Source organism: Mytilus californianus, unplaced genomic scaffold, assembly GCF_021869535.1.
Source record: "Mytilus californianus isolate M0D057914Y unplaced genomic scaffold, xbMytCali1.0.p SCAF_3, whole genome shotgun sequence".
Lineage (NCBI taxonomy): Eukaryota > Metazoa > Mollusca > Bivalvia > Mytilida > Mytilidae > Mytilus > Mytilus californianus.
In genome coordinates this window covers 4,648,710-4,667,636 of record NW_026262679.1, presented here as the reverse complement: position 1 = coordinate 4,667,636, position 18,927 = coordinate 4,648,710, and the positions used below count along the sequence as shown (strand labels likewise).

The 18,927-nt window shown below is 33.4% G+C and overlaps 1 protein-coding gene across 3 annotated transcripts in view; it reads right to left on the bottom strand.

Moving 5' to 3' along the window:
- Window positions 1-95: 95 nt before the first annotated feature.
- Window positions 96-18,927, bottom strand: part of LOC127732921 (DNA-directed RNA polymerase II subunit GRINL1A-like) — a 30,986-nt gene continuing 12,154 nt past the window's right edge. Inside the window, exons 5-7 of one of the 3 annotated variants that reach the window (XR_007996506.1) lie at window positions 16,766-16,854; window positions 6,848-9,599; window positions 96-301 (exon numbers count right to left, since the gene is read on the bottom strand). Coding sequence is in view for 2 of the 3 variants with exons in the window: in XM_052242135.1 (XP_052098095.1) it covers window positions 9,542-9,599; window positions 16,766-16,854 (147 nt within the window). In the remaining variant the exon portion in view is untranslated. Of the gene's footprint in view, window positions 302-6,017; window positions 6,461-6,594; window positions 9,600-16,765; window positions 16,855-18,927 lie in introns of those variants that run through there. The other 2 variants (XM_052242136.1, XM_052242135.1) reach the window with 2 other exon arrangements.

The following is an 18,927-nucleotide window of genomic DNA, read 5'->3' as shown; positions in this document are numbered from 1 at the left end:
TGATCGTGAACCAATCAGGGCATTTAAATGATATAATGGGTTGATAAGCTCAAGTTGTTTATATAAATGTTGATAAATAACAGTGACTACAACTCAGATTACCATTCATTCACTGGTTAAATTTAATGAATCAAAACATTTTCTTTGTAACTTTTCCCACAGATTCTCTACACAAAATCAGTATTATTAAAAATGTATGATACTGATTACCGTGTGTACAATGTGTATATCTGGAATGACCTTCATAAAAAACACTCAAGACTAAAAGGTTTGGAAGCCGATTACATAAAACCATAGTGACCTTCAAAATGAAATGGTCCTCAAAATTACTGTTGAAGGTCATCTTTGCCTACTTCAAACATGAAAATGAAATCTGTATGTCATGTATATAATTTGAGCCTTTAAAATGAATTACACACCATTCAATGGGGAGGGAGTATTCTCTAAATACTATTGACCATGAATATTTATTCTCTTAAACTATATTTTAATTTTGTGCCACTCTTGAATTTTTTTATTATTGATGTGATATCATTATTTTGTGATTCTGTGTATAAAAGACTGTCAGTCATTAAATTTTCCATTAAGAGAAGAACCTTATAATCTCAATGGCGCTACACCCGATACTGTAGATTTATTATTATTCGTGGAATACCTATTTCATGGGTACAAGTGAACCACAAATTTAAATGTTCAACGAAGTAAAAAAAATCATAGTCTTGTATGCAGACTTTATCAAAACAATCAATTCAAATATTCACAAAAAATACATTTTTTTCTTGATCCACAAAAATAGGTACACAAGAAAAACAAGCATTCTATGTGTATTGCATGGCAAACCATAGTCCCCTACCGGTTTAAAATTCATTGTATTTGAACAAAATTCTAACTTGATCTACAACTTGTCATGGTGTAAACTATATAACAAATACCAAGTCAATATCTTCAAGCATGACGAAAAAAAGTGTTGAAAACTGATTATTTGAGTGAATTTTCTAAGTCCAAGGACCATAACTATGCACAAAATCATCAGACCGGAACAAAATTCTAACTTGATCTGTAACTTGTTCTGATTAAACTATATACCAATTTTTAAACAATATCTTCAAGCATGACGAAAAAAAGTGTGGAAAACTGATTATTTGAGTGAGTTTTCTAAGTCCAAGGACCATAACTCTGCACAAATCATCAGACTGGAACAAAATTCAAACTTGAACAGTAACTTGTCATGATAAAACTATATACCAATTATCAAATCAATATCTTCAAGAATGACAAAAAAAATGCAGAAAACTGATTATTTTAGTGAATTTTCTAAGTCAAAGGAACATAACTCCGCACAAAATCATCAGACTGGAACAAAATTCAAACTTGATCTGTAACTTGCCATGATAAAACAATACACCAAATATCAAATCAATATCTTCAAGAATGAAGAAAAAAAGTGTGGAAAACTGATTTGCCGGACTGACGGTTCGACACAAAGACAGACAGACGGAGTGCAAACCTAAAGTCCCCTTCCACTTCGTCGGTAGGGGACTAATAAATGAATCAACCTAAAAGAGACATAACTCCTGTAAAAATAATAGGATTTTTCAAACTCACCTTAAATTATCATGCAAAAACAGGACCAAAAAATTAACACTGCCACCAAATTTGTGGTCTTGATGGTCATAATGAACTCTGCTATGATCACATATGAAATAAACTGCTTCGCTGAGCGCAGCTGGATACGCCCGCAGAGGTCCAACCCTGAACAGTTGGGGCAAAAATGGACACAATATTCAAGCTTGATACAGGTCTGAATTTGGATTGTCATTAAATATTTGACATATTACAGGTTTCTGAATAAATGTAGTCAAAGAACTTGAAATTGGTTATATGAATTGAATTTATATTCAATTAAAAAATTCTTGCTGTTGTGCAATACACTGTGCTGTTGTGCAATACTTAGTAAATCTGTTGTCAGACTATAAACAAATAAAGTTCAATCAATTCTCAATGTCATATTAGAAATTTATGAAAATCAAAAGGGAGCTTACATCAATAGATATAAACAATTCACCAAAGTTTCATGAGAATTGCTGACAGCATTTTTGAGTTATTGTCCGAAAACTGGAAAATCCCCCCTTTTTTAATGAATAAAACCCCATAACTCAGAAATGTAAAATGTAAAATTTATAAAATTCTAAATGGAGCTTACATCAATAGATATAAACTATTCATCAAAGTTTCATAAGAACTGCTGAAAGCATTTTTGAGTTTTTGTCTGAAAACTGGAAAATCCCCCTTTTTTTTTAATAAAACCCTGTAACTCGGAAACTTAAAGTCTAAAATTTATAAAAATCGAAAGGGAGCTCATGTCAATAGATATAAACAATTCACCACAATTTCTTGCAAGTTGGTGAAAGCATTCTTGAGTTATTGTCCGAAAACTGGAAAATCCCCCTTTTTTTAATGAATAAAACCCTATAACTCGGAAATGTAAAATCTAAAATTCATAAGAAACGAAAGGGAGCTCACGTCAATAGATATAAACAATTCACCAAAGTTTTATGCAAATTGGTTAAAGAGTTTTTGAGTTAATGTCCGACATGTTGACGACGGACGGACAGACGGACAGACGGACGGACGGACAAACGGACAACGGTATACCATAATACGTCCCGTAAACGTACGGAAAACGAGCGTATAAAAAGTAGCATCAACTGTAGGATGCAAGAATTACAAATCTACCTAGAATACCTACTGCTTAAATTCAAAATGTTATTTGTATAATAAATAATTTGTATAGTACATAAAAAGAGTGAAGAGTGAATTGCTAAAAGTACCCCATAGTACAACAGACCACATCAACCACCTACACCTGATTTCTCCGGAAAAAACTTACTATGAAAAACAAAGACTAACAACAACAACAAACACATCAACATTTATAATTGTGAAACTACAAACAAAAACGATTGATAATGAAAGGTTCCTGTACATTTTGCTTGAATGATTGGTGTTTAACACTACTTTCAGCACTATTGTGCTATTTCGTGAAGGTCAGTTTTTATTGGTGGAGGAAGCCGTAGTGCCCAGAGAGAACCACAACCTTTGGTAGGAAAACTGACAATCCTTGTCAATTAAGATTGGAGTCAAGTCCACCTGCCACATGCAGGATTCAAAAGTTACAGCCTCACTTTTGACAGGCTAGTAATACAGTAATTCTTTTTAAGTTTTACAAATTAAAATAAAAGGTCTTTAGAATCTTTTTGGATATTAATCAACCCCCACTTTTAATAAAATGCTCCGCAGGGCGCAGCTTGATACGACCGCAGAGGTCGAACCCTGAACAGTTGGGGCAAGTATGGACACAACATTCAAGCTTGATACAGCTCTGAATTTGGATTGTGATTAAATATTTGACACAGCATAGGTTACTGACACAGAATGAATGTGGTCTAAGAACTTAATTTTTTTTTATTAAATTGGACATTCACCTATTATGGTCCAATATCCAAAATCTAAATACATGGTTAGATTCAGCATATCAAAGAACCCCAAGAATTCAATTTTTGATGAAATCAAACAAAGTTTAATTTAGGACCCTTTTGACCTCAATGTGGACAAAGTTGATAACGGGGCCCAAAAATCAAAAATCTAAATACATGGTTAGATTCAGCATATCAAAGAACCCCATATATTCAATTTTTGTTGAAATCAAACAAAGTTTAATTTTGGACCCCGATTTGGACCAACTTGAAAACTGAGCCCATAATCAAAAATCTAAATACATGTTTAGATTCAGCATATCAAAGAACCCTAAGAATTCAATTTTTGTTAAAATCAAACTTAGTTTAATTTTGAACCCTTTGGACCTTAATGTAGACCAATTTGAAAACGGAACCAAAAATAAAGAATTTAACTACACGGTTAGATTCGGCATATCAAAGAACCCCAAGAATTCAATTTTTGATGAAATCAAACAAAGTTTAATTTAGGACCCTTTTGACCTCAATGTGGACAAAGTTGATAACGGGGCCAAAAATCAAAAATCTAAATACATGGTTAGATTCAGCATATCAAAGAACCCCATATATTCAATTTTTGTTGAATCAAACAAAGTTTAATTTTGGACCCCGATTTAGACCAACTTGAAAACTGGGCCCATAATCAAAAATCTAAATACATGTTTAGATTCAGCATATCAAAGAACCCTAAGAATTCAATTTTTGTTAAAATCAAACTAAGTTTAATTTTGAACCCTTTGGACCTTAATGTAGACCAATTTGAAAACGGAACCAAAAATTAAGAATCTAAATACACGGTTAGATTCGGCATATCAAAGAACCCCAATAATTCAATTTTTGATGAAATCAAACAAAGTTTAATTTTGGACCCTTTGGACCTCAATGTGGACCAATTTAAAATCGGGGCCCAAAATCCAAAAACTTAATACACGGTTAGATTCAGCATATTAAAGAACCCCAAGAATTCAAGAATAAAACCCCATTGAAATTGATCAAGAAATAAGCAATTAATACTGTGCAATTGAATATTTCTTGCTATTGCGCAATACTGTACAATTGACAATTTCTTGCTATTGCGCAATATTGTGCTATTGGATATTTCTTGCTATTGCGCAATACTGTGCAATTGAAGATTTCTTGCTATTGCGCAATACTGTGCAATGAAAGATTTCTTGCTATTGTGCAATACTGTGCAATTGAAAATTTCTTGCTATTGCACAATACTTATTATATAATAATTTACACATCCTGTTTGGTGTGTATCTCCTACCATATCATTATTATTTGCTTTTAAATATAAATCAGAAATAACCAACTTAAAATGGAAAATTTTAAAAGAAAAAAAAAGGAAAAAAAGAAAAAAAAATGAAAAAAAAAAAATCCCCCCCCCAATTTTTTGAAACCCCTTATGATTCATCACCCCCAAACTCAATCCCAGCCTTCCCTTTGTGGTATGGTACCTTGCAGTACAATTTCAGAGAGATCCATACACTTGAACACAAGTTATTGTCCTGAAACTAGAAAAATGCTTGTTTTTTTCCCCTTTTTGTCCCCTTATTCCTAAAATTTTGAGGGAATTACCCCCAAAATCAATCCCAGCCTTCCCTTTGTGGTATGGTACCTTGCAGTACAATTTCAGAGGGATCCATACACTTGAACACAAGTAATTGTCTGGAAACTATAAAAATGCTATTTTTGGCCCCTTTTTGGCCCCTTATTCCTAAATGTTTTAGGCAATTACCCCCAAACTCAATTCCAGCTTTCCCTTTGTGATATTGAACCTTGTAGTTCAATATCAGAAAGATCCATACACTTACACACAAGTTATTATCATGAAACTAGAAAAATGCTTGTTTTTTGCCCCTTTTTTGGCCCCTAATTCCTAAAATTTTGAGGCAATTACCCCCAAAACCAATCCCAGCATTACCTTTGTGATATGGAACCTTGTGGTACAATGTCAGAGAGATCCATACACGAACACACAAGTTATGTCTGGAAGTTACAAAAATGCTTATTTTTGGCCCCTAATTCCTTAACTGTTGGTACCATAACCCCCAAAATCAATCCCAACCTTCCTTTTGTGGCATTGAACCTTATGGTAAAATTTCACGGAGATCCATTCACTTAAACTAAAGTTAGAGTGCGAAAACCAATGTGTCTTCGGACGACGCCGGACGACGCCAGACGACGACGACGACGACGACGACGACGCCAACGTCATACCAATATACGACCAAAAAATTTTTAATTTTTGCAGTCGTATAAAAATTGCGGAAATATGTTTAGCTCCCTCCCACTTTTGGCACCACAAAAAAAATGAAAATAAAAAATGAAAATGAAAGAGAACACTGACTAACTTCTAGACTATTAGACTATATTTTTGTTTTTGCTAGTCATTTTCAAAAGATTGCCTCCTCCTACTTTTCTATCTACTCCTACACCACTGAGATCATTAAAAGCTAGTTCAACAATTCTAAACAGATAAAATCTTAAAGATAGGAATATTGATATTGTAGTAAAAATAAACATATTTATTTTTAATTTAATTTGTCATATTGAATCTGTGTTAATGTTGTGACAAACAGAATGACATAATTACAAAAAGGAAACCATGATTGACAACTGACTGAAATCATGCAATAATTTGCCTACATTCATGTACTGAAAACAAATGATATTGTCATGATAAGAATCAGTTTCGCTGTCTGTATCATTATCTCTTATCAAAATCAAGCACTTTTTATATTTTTCATAAACCTAACTTTCCAGAGAACATAAAGGTTTTGTCCATAAATTGGTCCATAGCAGTGATGATGTAACATGTATTACTCTTCCTTATGAATCACATGTTTGTTTTATTGTTTATACAATTAGTAGTCATGAGTACCCATCAGTCGACTCCTTCCAGATCATCATCACTGTCTATAACTTCAGGTTCTCTATATCTGTTTCTATGTTAAGGGTATATTCTAAAGACCTTGTATTGTATTGCCAATTTCATTATGCATCACATTGGTTTTTTTAAAAGATGCCAATGATCATGAACCAATCAGGGCATTTAAATGATATAATGGGTTGATAAGCTCAAGTTGTTTATTTAAATGTTGATAAATAACAGTGACTACAACTCAGATTACCATTCATTGGTTAAATTTAATGAATCAAAACATTTTCTTTGTAACTTTTCCCACAGATTCTCTACACAAAATCAGTATTATTAAAAATGTATGATACTGATTACTGTGTGTACATTGTGTTTTTCTGGAATGACCTTCATAAAAATCACTCCAGACTAAAAGGTTTGGAAGCCAATTACATAAAACCATAGTGACCTTCAAAATGAAATGGTCCTCAAAATTACTATTGATCGTCATCTTTGCCTACTTCAAACATATGAAAATGAAATCTATATGTCATGTATATAATTTGAGCCTTTAAAATGAATTACACACCATTCAATGGGAGGGAGTATTCTCCAAATACTATTGACCAAGAATATTTATTCTCTTAAACTATATTTTAATTTTGTGCCACTCTTGAAATTTTTACTATTGATATGATATCATTATTTTGTGATTCTGTGTATAAAAGACTGTGAGTCATTAAATTTTCCATTAACAGAAGAACCTTATAATCTCAATGGTGTTACACCTGATACTGTAGATTTATTATTATTTGTTGAATACCTATTTCATGGGTACAAGTGAACCACAAATCTAAATGTTCAACAAAGTAAAAAAAATCATAGTCTTGTATGCAGACTTTGTCAAAATCATCAATTCAAATATCCACAAAAATATAATTTTTCCTTAATCCACAAAAATAGGTACCCAAGAACATAAATAAATCTTCAGTAAGTTGAATGCAATAAATGTGTATGATGTCTTGCAAATGAATTATCAAGGAAGAGTTCAGGTACAATGGAAGTGTTCTAAAAAATTGAAGGTCCTGTCGGTCCACACCACCAAAAATCAGGTAGGTCCATAAATTTCGAGTGTAGTGTTGGTCCTAATGTCCACTTGAAAGTATGAGATAATTTAATAATGGAACATATATATCATTGTGCAAATCAGCCTTATCTAACTAAACCTATGGAAATAAAAGAACAGAGTTCCAATGTTCCCTGTGTTGCACTTATTTTATCTGTCCAAGGGTAATAACTTAAAAAAAAAAATTTCATTACTTTTTGATAAATAACTTGCAAGAAATGTAGGCATGAGATCATTAAGTAAGTTATTTCCTGATGTTTCTATTTTCGAGGGGCACAGCCACAGGCACTTGTCTCAGAAAAAAAACCTATATACCACAATATAATACATCAAGGTATATAGGAATTTTTTTTCTGAGACAAGTGCCTGTGGGCACAGCTCCTGTAAAACAATTAGTGTTTATTTAAAATGTGTGTATTGAAAACATTTAATTCTTTTTGGAATTCTGAGTTAGGAGCAATTGTCTGGTGTACAATGTGTGTATCTGGAATGACCTTTATCAAAAACACTTCAGACGAACTCTCCCAACTCTTCCAAGCCATTACTGATGTAGGCCTTTAATATAAACTTCATAAAAATTTGACAAGAATTGAAGGTGTGAGACTGCTTACAATGCAATGTTCAATATAAATTACATTTCAAAGAGACATAACTCCTGTAAAAATAATAGATTAGCGCTGACTTTTCGAACTCACCTAAAATTGTTATGCAAAAACAGGACCACAAAATTAACGCTGCCACCAAATATGTGGTCTTGATGGTTCTGATGGTCCTTATGAACACCAGGCTAAAAAAGATTCCCAGAACTCTGCTATGATCACATATGCAAAAAGTAGCATCAATTGTAGGAAGCTGGAATTACAATTCTACCTAAAATACCAACTGCTTATTCAAAATGTTATTTGCATAATAAATAATTTGAAGAGTAAATAAAAAGAGTGAAGAGATAACAGAAATCCCCATAGTACAACAGACCACATCAACCACCTACACCTGATTCCTCCGGAAAAAACTTACTATGAAAAACAAAGACTAACAACAACAACAAACACATCAGCATTTATAATTGTGAAACTACAAACAAAAATGACTGATAATGAAAGGTTCCTGTACATTTTGCTTGAATGATTGGTGTTTAACACTACTTTTCAGCACTATTGTGCTATTTAATGGCAGTCAGTTTTTATTGGTGGAGGAAGCCGGAGTGCCCAGAGAGAACCACGACCTTTGGTAGGAAAACTGACAATCCTGGTCAATTGAGATTGGAGTTGTCCTCCTGCCAGGTGCGGGATTCGAAACTTACAGCCTCACTTTTGACAGCCTAGTAATACAGTAATTCTTTTTAAGTTTTACAAATCAAAATAAAAGGTCTTTAGAATCTTTTTGGATATTAATCAACCCCCTTTTTTATAAATTGCAAGAATATGTTTAGCTCCCTCCCACTTTTGGCACCACAAAAAAAAATGAAAATAAAAAATGAAAATGAAAGAGAACACTGACTAACTTCTAGACTATTAGACTATATTTTTGTTTTTGCTAGTCATTTTCAAAAGATTGCCTCCTCCCACTTTTCTATCTACTCCTACACCACTGAGATTTTTAAAAGCTAGTTCAACAATTCTAAATAGATAAAATCTTAAAGATGGGAATATTGATATTGTAGTAAAAATAAACATATTTATTTTTAATTTAATTTGTCATATTGAATCTGTGTTAAATGTTGTGACAAACAGAATGACATAATTACAAAAAGGAAACCCTGATTGACAACTGACTGAAATCATGCAATAATTTGCCTACATTCATGTACTGAAAACAAATGATATTGTCATGATGAGAATCAGTTTCGCTGTCTGTATCATTATCTCTTATCATCATCAAGCACTTTTTGTCTTTTCATAAACCTAACTTTCCTGAGAATATAAAGGTTTTGTCCATAAATTGGTCCATAGTAGTGATGATGTAACATATATTACTCTTCCTTATGAATCACATGTTTTTTTTATTGTTTATACAATTAGTAGTCATGAGTACCCATCAGTCAACTCCTTCCAGATCATCATCATCACTGTCTATAACTTCAGGTTCTCTATATCTGTTTCTATGTTAAGGGTATATTCTAAAGACCTTGTATTGTATTGCCAATTTCATTATGCATCACATTGGTTTTTTTAAAAGATGCCAATGATCATGAACCAATCAGGCCATTTAGATAATATAATGGGTTGATAAGCTCAAGTTGTTTTTTTACATATTGATAAATAACAGTGAATACAACTCAGATTACCATTCATTCACTGGTTAAATTTAATGAATCAAAACATTTTCTTTGTAACTCTTCCCACAGATTCTCTACACAAAACCAGTATTATTAAAAATGTATGATACTGATTACCGTGTGTACAATGTGTGTATCTGGAATTACCTTCATAAAAAACACTTCAGACTAAAAGGTTTGGAAGCCGATTACATGAAACCATAGTGACCTTCAAAATGAAATGGTCCTCAAAAAGACTGTCCAAGGTCATCTTTGCCTGCTTCAAACATATAAAAAATGAAATCTATATGTCATGTATATAATTTGAGCCTTTAAAATGAATTAAACACCATTCAATGGGGAGGAAGTATTCTCCAAATATTATTTCCGAAAATATTTATTCTCTTCAAAACTATATTTTAATTTTGTGGCACTCTTGAATTTTATATTATTGATATGATATCATTATTTTGTGATTCTGTGTATAAAAGACTGTCAGTCATTAAATTTTTCATTAACAGAAGAACCTTATAATCTCAATGGCGCTACACCTGATACTGTAGATTTATTATTATTCGTGGAATACCTATTTCCATGGATTTCATGGGTACAAGTGAATCACAAATTTAAATGTTCAACGAAGCAAAAAAAATCATAGTCTTGTACGCAGACTTTGTCCAGACCATCAATTCAAATATTCATTTTTTCTTGATCCACAAAAATAGGTAGCCAAGAAAACAAGCATTCTGTGAGTATTGCATGGCAATACATAGTCCCCTACCGGTTAAAATTTCTTTGTTTTGGAACAAAATTCTAACTTATCTGTAACTTGTCATGGTGTAAACTACTGTAAATTTAGAAATTATTGCGTGCATTTATTAATGCGACTTTGTCAATTTTGACTAAAATGCGATTTTAATTTTTGTGATATTGAGAAAAATCCTGTTTAATTCATATAAAAAATTTCAAAATACGAGTCTAAATTATTGCGATTATAACCCGGTCACATTTTTCACAATAATAAAAACATCGCAATAATTTCTGAATTTACAAATATCAAGTCAATATCTTCAAGCATGACGAAAAAAAGTGTGGAAAACTGATTATTTGAGTAAATTTTCTAAGTCTAAGGACCATAACTCTGCACAAAATCATCAAACCGGAACAAAATTCTAACTTGTTCTGTAACTTGTTATGATTAAACTACATACCAATTTTCAAATCAATATCTTTAAGCATGACGAAAAAAAGTGCGGAAAACTGATTATTTGAGTGAATTTTTTAAGTCCAAGGACCATAACTCTGCACAAAATCATCAGACTGGAACAAAATTCGAACTTGATCTGTAACTTGCCATGATAAAACAATACACCAAATATCAAATCAATATCTTCAAGAATGAAGAAAAAAAGTATGGAAAACTGATTTGCCGGACTGACGGTTCGACAGACAGACAGACAGAGGGAGTGCAAACCTTAAGTCCCCTTCCACTTCATCAGTAGGGGACTAATAAATGAATCAACCTAAAAGAGACATAACTCCTGTAAAAATAATAATTTGCGCTGATTTTTCGAACTCACCTAAAATAATTATGCAATAAAATGCCTGCTGAGCGCAACAAGATACAACCACAGAGGTCCAACCCTGAACAGATGGGGCAAAAATGGACACAATATTCGACCTTGATACAGTCTGAATTTGGATTGTAAATAAATATTTGACACATAATAGGTTTCTGACACCGAATAACTGTAGTCAAAGAACTTAGAATTGGTTATATGATTTGAATTTATATTCAGTTTTTTGCTTCGGTGCAATACACTATGCTGTTGCGAAATTGAATCCACACACCCCAAAAAAATTTAAAAAATCCCCCCCCCCTTTTTTTTGCAAAAAGAAATTCTGAAATCTGAAATGAAAAAAAAAATTGCCCCCACAATTTCTTTTTTATCCCCCTCCCCCCCCTAAATTTTTTTTCACCTCACCCCACCCCCACCCCCCACCTTTTCCCCCAAAAAAATTCTTTCCCTCAAGATATGGTCATAATCTCAATTCAAATTTCCAATGGAGTTTGCAACCATAATTACCAATTTAAATACATCATAAAAGTCTTCAAAAAAGAAAAAAAATCCCTCCCAAATTTTTTAAAACCCCCTTATGATTCATTACCCCCAAACTCAATCCCAGCCTTCCTTTTGAGGTATGGTACCTTGCAGTACAATTTCAGAGAGCTCCGTACCCTTGAACACAAGTTTTTGTCTTGAAACTAGAAAAATGCTTATTTTTGGCCCCTTATTCCTAAACGTTTAGGGCAATTACCCCCAAACTCAAACCCAGCTTTCCCTTTGTGATATGGAACCTTGTAGTACAATTTTAGGAAGATCCATACACTTACACACAAGTTATTGTCATGAAACTAGAAAAATGCTTGTTTTTTGCCCCTTTTTTTGCCCCTAATTCTTAAAATTTTGAGGCAATTACCCCAAAATCAATCCCAGCATTCCCTTTGTGATATGGAACCTTATGGTACAATGTTAGAGAGATCCATACACTAACACACAAGTTATTGTCTGGAAGTTACAAAAATGCTTATTTTTGGCCCCTAATTCCTTAACTGTTGGTACCATAACCCCCAAAATCAATCCCAACCTTCCTTTTGTGGTACTGAACCTTATGGTAAAATTTCATAGAGATCCATTCACTTAAACAAAAGTTAGTGTGCGAAAACCAATGTGTCTTCGGATGACGACGAAGATGACGACGACGCCAACGTCATACCAATATAAGACCAATTTTTTGCAGTCGTATAAAAACAGGACCACAAAATTAACACTGCCACCAAATTTGTAGTCTTGATGGTCCTGATGAACACCAGGCTAAAAAAGATTCCCAGAACTCTGCTATGATCACATATGAAAAAAGTAGCATCAACTGTAGGATGCAAGAACTACAAATCTACCTAGAATACCTACTTAAATTCAAAATGTCATTTGTATAATAAATAATTTGTATAGTACATAAAAAGAGTGAAGAGTGAATAGCTAAAAGTACCCCATAGTACAACAGACCACATCAACCACCTACACCTGATTCCTCCGGAAAAAACTTACTATGAAAAACAAAGACTAACAACAACAACAAACACATCAGCATTTATAATTGTGAAACTACAAACAAAAACGATTGATAATGAAAGGTTCCTGTACGTTTTGCTTGAATGATTGGTGTTTAACACTACTTTCAGCACTATTGTGCTATTTCGTGGAGGATACTTTTTATTGGTGGAGGAAGCCGGAGTGCCCAGAGAGAACCACAAACTCTGGTAGGAAAACTGACAATCCTAGTCAATTGAAATTGGAGTTGAGTCCACCTGCGGGATTCGAAACTTACAGCCTCACTTTTGACAGGCCAGTAATACAGTATTTCTACTACTTAGACCCCTCGGCCACAGAGGCCCCCTGTACATTTTGAAGTAGGCGATCAAAATAAATAAAATGCTCCGCTGGGGCGCAGCTTGATACGACCGCAGAGGTCGAACCCTGAACAGTTGGGGCAAGTATGGACACAACATTCAAGCTTGATACAGCACTGAATTTGGATTGTAATTAAATATTTGACACAGCATAGGTTTCTGACACAGAATGAATGTGGTCTAAGAACTTAAAAATTTTTAATTTACCTATTCAAACCATATCATTATTATTTGCTCTTATATATAAATCAGAAATAACCAATTTAAAATGGAAAATTTTAAAGAAAAAAAAGGAAAAATAAAATCCCCCCCCAAATTTTTTGAACCCCCTTATGATTCATCACCCCCAAACAAAATCCCAGCCTTCCCTTTGTGGTATGGTACCTTGCAGTACAATTTCAGAGAGATCCATACACTTGAACACAAGTTATTGTCTGGAAACTAGAAAAATGCTTGTTTCTTGGCCCCTTTTTGGCCCTAAATTCCTAAACGTTTTGGGCAATTACCCCCAAACTCAAACCCAGCTTTCCCTTTGTGATATGGATCCTTGTAGTACAATTTCATAAAGATCCATACACTTACACACAAGTTATTGTCCTGAAACTAGAAAAATGCTTGTTTTTTGGCCCCTTTATGGCCCCTAATTCCTTAAATTTTGAGGAAATTGCCCCCAAAATCAATCCCAGCCTTCCCTTTGTGGTATGGTACCTTGCAGAACGATTTCAGAGAGATCCATACACTTGAACACAAGTTATTGTCTGGAAACTAGAAAAATGCTTATTTTTTGCCCCTTTTTGGCCCCTTATTCCTAAACGTTTTGGGCAATTAACCCCAAACTCAATTCCAACTTTCCCTTTGTGATTTGGAACCTTGTAGTACAATGTCAGAGAGATCCATACACTAACACACAAGTTATGTCTGGAAGTTACAATAAAATGCTACGCAGGGTGCAGCTTGATACGACCGCAGAGGTCGAACCCTGAACAGTTGGGCCAAGTATGGACACAACATTCAAGCTTGATACAGCTTTGCATTTGGATTGTGATTAAATATTTGACACAGCATAGGTTTCTGACACAGAATGAATGAACTTAAAAATTTTAAATTGGACATTCACCTATTATGGTCCAATATCCAAAATCTAAATACATGGTTAGATTCAGCATATCAAAGAACCCCAAGAATTCAATTTTTGATGAAATCAAACAAAGTTTAATTTTGGACCCTTTTGACCTCAATGTGGACAAAGTTGATAACGGGGCCCAAAAATCAAAAATCTAAATACATGGTTAGATTCAGCATATCAAAGAACCCCATATATTCAATTTTTGTTGAAATCAAACAAAGTTTAATTTTGGACCCCGATTTGGACCAACTTGAAAACTGGACCCATAATCAAAAATCTAAATACATGTTTAGATTCAGCATATCAAAGAACCCTAAGAATTCAATTTTTGTTAAAATCAAACTTAGTTTAATTTTGGACTCTTTGGACCTTAATGTAGACCAATTTGAAAACGGAACCAAAAATTAAGAATCAAAATACACGGTTAGATACGGCATATGAAAGAACCCCAATAATTCAATTTTTGATGAAATCAAACAAAGTTTAATTTTGGACCCTTTGGACCTCAATGTGGAACAAATTAAAAAACGGGACCCAAAATCCAAAAACTAAATACACGGTTAGATTCAGCATATTAAAGAACCCCAAGAATTCAAGAATAAAACCCCATTGAAATCGGTCAAGAAATAAGCAATTTATACGAAGTATCTTCTTTTGCACAATACTGTGCAATTAAATATTTCTTGCTATTGCGCAATACTGTACAATTGACAATTTCTTGCTATTGCGCAATATTGTGCTATTGGATATTTCTTGCTATTGCGCAATACTGTGCAATTGAAGATTTCTTGCTATTGCGCAATACTGTGCAATTGAACATTTCTTGCTATTGTGCAATACTGTGCAATTGAAAATTTCTTGCTATTGCACAATACTTATTATATAATAATTTACACATCCTGTTTGGTGTGTATCTCCTACCATATCATTATCATTTGCTTTTAAATATAAATCAGAAATAACCAACTTAAAATGGAAAATTTTAAAAGAAAAAGAAAAGGAAAAAAAAAAAAATCCCCCGGCCCCCCAAATTTTTTGAACCCCCTTATGATTCATCACCCCCAAACTCAATCCCAGCCTTCCCTTTGTGTTATGGTACCTTGCAGTACAATTTCAGAGAGATCCATACACTTCAACACAAGTTATTGTCTGGAAACTAGAAAAATGTGTTTTTTGGCCCCTTTTTGGCCCCAAATTCCTAAACGTTTAGGGCAATTACCCCCAAACTCAAACCCAGCTTTTCCTTTGTGATATGGAACCTTGTAGTACAATTTCAGAAAGATCCATACACTTACACACAAGTTATTGTCCTGAAACTAGAAAAATGCTTGTTTTTTTGCCCCTTTTTGGCCCCTAATTATAAAATATTGAGGCAATTACCCCCATCATCAATCCCAGCCTTCCCTTTGTGGTATGGTACCTTGCAGTACAATTTCAGAGAGATCCATACACTTGAACACAAGTTATTGTCTGGAAACTAGAAAAATGCTTATTTTTGGCCCCTTTTTGGCCCCCAATTCCTTAACGTTTCGGCAATTACCCCCAAACTCAATTCCAACTTTCCCTTTGTGATATGGAACCTTGAAGTACAATTTCAGAAAGATCCATACACTTACACACAAGTTATTGTCATGAAACTAGAAAAATGCTTGTTTTTTGCCCCTAATTTCTAAAATTTTGAGGCAATTACCCCCAAAATCAATCCCAGCATTCCTTTTGTGATATGGAACCTTGTGGTACAATGTCAGAGAGATCCATACACTAACACACAAGTTATGTCTGGAAGTTACAAAAATGCTTATTTTTGGCCCCTTTTTGTCCCCTAATTCCTTTACTGTTGGTACCATAACCCCCAAAATCAATCCCCACCTTCCTTTTGTGGTATTGAACCTTGTGGTAAAATTTCATAGAGATCCATTCACTTAAACTAAAGTTAGAGTGCGAAAACCAATGTGTCTTCGGACGACGCCGGACGACGACGACGTCGCCAACGTCATACCAATATACGACCACAAAAAATTTTTTGTGGTCGTATAAAAATGCTAATTTCGGCCCCTAATTCCTTAAGTGTTGGTACCATAACTCCCAAAATCAATCCCCACCTTCCTTTTGTGGTATTGAACCTTATGGTAAAATTTCATAGAGATCCATTCACTTAAACTAAAGTTAAAGTGCGAAAACCAATGTGTCTTCGGACGACGACACCGGACGACGACGCCATTGTCATACTAATATACGACCGCAAAATTTTTTTGCGGTCGTATAAAAATTAGATGAGATTAACTTATTGCAATGCAAATGTATTCATCCTGTCATAATTTTCACTTTAAAACATTGTTTCATTTATTATAAAAAAAATATATTTCTGATAACAGTACATTATAATTCAATTTTCTAAAAGGATACACTATATCTCTTCCTTCTGGATTAAAGGTCTCCAATTTAATGTTGAGCTTTTCGGCTAATTTTTCAGCTGCATATATTGCCTGTGACTCCTGTAAGAAGTATTGGTACACATACTATGTTGTTTTACTGGCTTTCTTAGGTTATGCTTATCAAATTTCCGTAACAATCAGGTTTATCTTAACTTTATATTGTTACAAATCTTTTTCCTGAAATTTGTAATTTCAAAAATAAAAAAAAAAATTTTGTTTTATTGACATTTGATCTTTGAAGGATAAATAGCTTGGAAGTGATTTTTTTCTTCTAAATTCCAGATATCATATTAATAGCTTTCCATTTGCTCTATTGGATAAAACTTCTTTGGGAACATTGAGAACAAAATTTTACTTCTTTTCAGTGAGTGATTTTAAAGATCAATCTTCATAATTTCTTTAGCAATGTTGATCCAGAAAAGTTTTTAAGAGCCACATAGCTTTCATATGTATCTAGTTGCTTTTCACTTTTATTTGTAAATCACTTATGATCCTCTTTGCTATATTTTTTGTAACAGAGGTCTTATTTTCATTTTGTTTAATATTTGATAAAGGGAGATAACCTAGAAAAAACTTAGTTTGACAATATGACAGTATGAATATATAAGTAATTAAAATTTGATTTTATTTTAATAATAGCGTCATCTCACATAATAATTTTATTAATATTACCTCTTTGATTGTCGTTTAAGAGTTTACTTAAGGCACAAGCTATCAAATTCTAATAAAATGCTTCGCTGGGGCGCAGCTTGATACGACCGCAGAGGTCGAACCCTGAACAGTTGGGGCAAGTATGGACACAACATTCAAGCTTGATACAGCTCTGAATTTGGATTGTTATTAAATATTTGACACAGCATAGGTTTCTGACACAGAAAGAATGTGGTCTAAGAACTTGAATTTTTTTAATTTACCTATTATGGTCCAATGTCCAAAATCAAAATACATGGTTAGATTCAGCATATTAAAGAACCCATATATTCACTTTTTGTTAAAATCAAACAAAGTTTAATTTTGGACCCCAACTTGGACAAACTTGAAAACTGGGCCCATAATCAAAAATCTAAACACATGTTTAGATTCAGCAAATCAAAAAACCCCAAGAATTCAATTTTTGCTAAAATCAAACTAAGTTTAATTTTGGACCCTTTGGACCTTAATGTAGACCAATTTAAAAAACGGGACTTAAAATTAAAAATCTAAATACACGGTTAGATTTGGAATATCAAAGAACCCCAATAATTCACAATTTTTGATGAAATCAAACAAAGTTTAATTTTGGACCCCAATTTGGACCAACTTTAAAACTGGGCCCATAATCATAAATCTAAATACATGTTTAGATTCAGCATATCAAAGAACCCCATATATTCAATTTTTGTTGAAATCAAACAAAGTTTAAATACTGGACCCTATCTTGGACCAACTTGAAAACTGGGCCCATAATCAATAAAATGCTCCGCAGGGCGCAGCTTGATACGACCGCAGAGGTCGAACCCTGAACAGTTGGGGCAAGTATGGACACAACATTCAAGCTTGATACAGCTCTGAATTTGGATTGTGATTAAATATTTGACACAGCATAGGTTTCTGACACAGAATGAATGTGGTCTAAGAACTTAAAAATTTTAAATTGGACATTCACCTATTATGGTCCAATATCCAAAATCTAAATACATGGTTAGATTCAGCATATCAAAGAACCCCAAAAATTCAATTTTTGATGAAATCAAACAAAGTTTAATTTTGGACCCTTTTGACCTCAATGTGGACAAAGTTGATAACGGGGCCCAAAAATCAAAAATCTAAATACATGGTTAGATTCAGCATATCAAAGAACCACATATATTCAATTTTTGTTGAAATCAAACAAAGTTTAATTTTGGACCCCGATTTGGACCAACTTGAAAACTGGGCCCATAATCAAAAATCTAAATACATGTTTAGATTCAGCATATCAAAGAACCCTAAAAATTCAATTTTTGTTAAAATCAAACTAAGTTTAATTTTGGACCCTTTGGACCTTAATGTAGACCAATTTGAAAACGGAACCAGAAATTAAGAATCTAAATACACGGTTAGATTCGGCATATCAAAGAACCCCAATAATTCAATTTTTGATGAAATCAAACA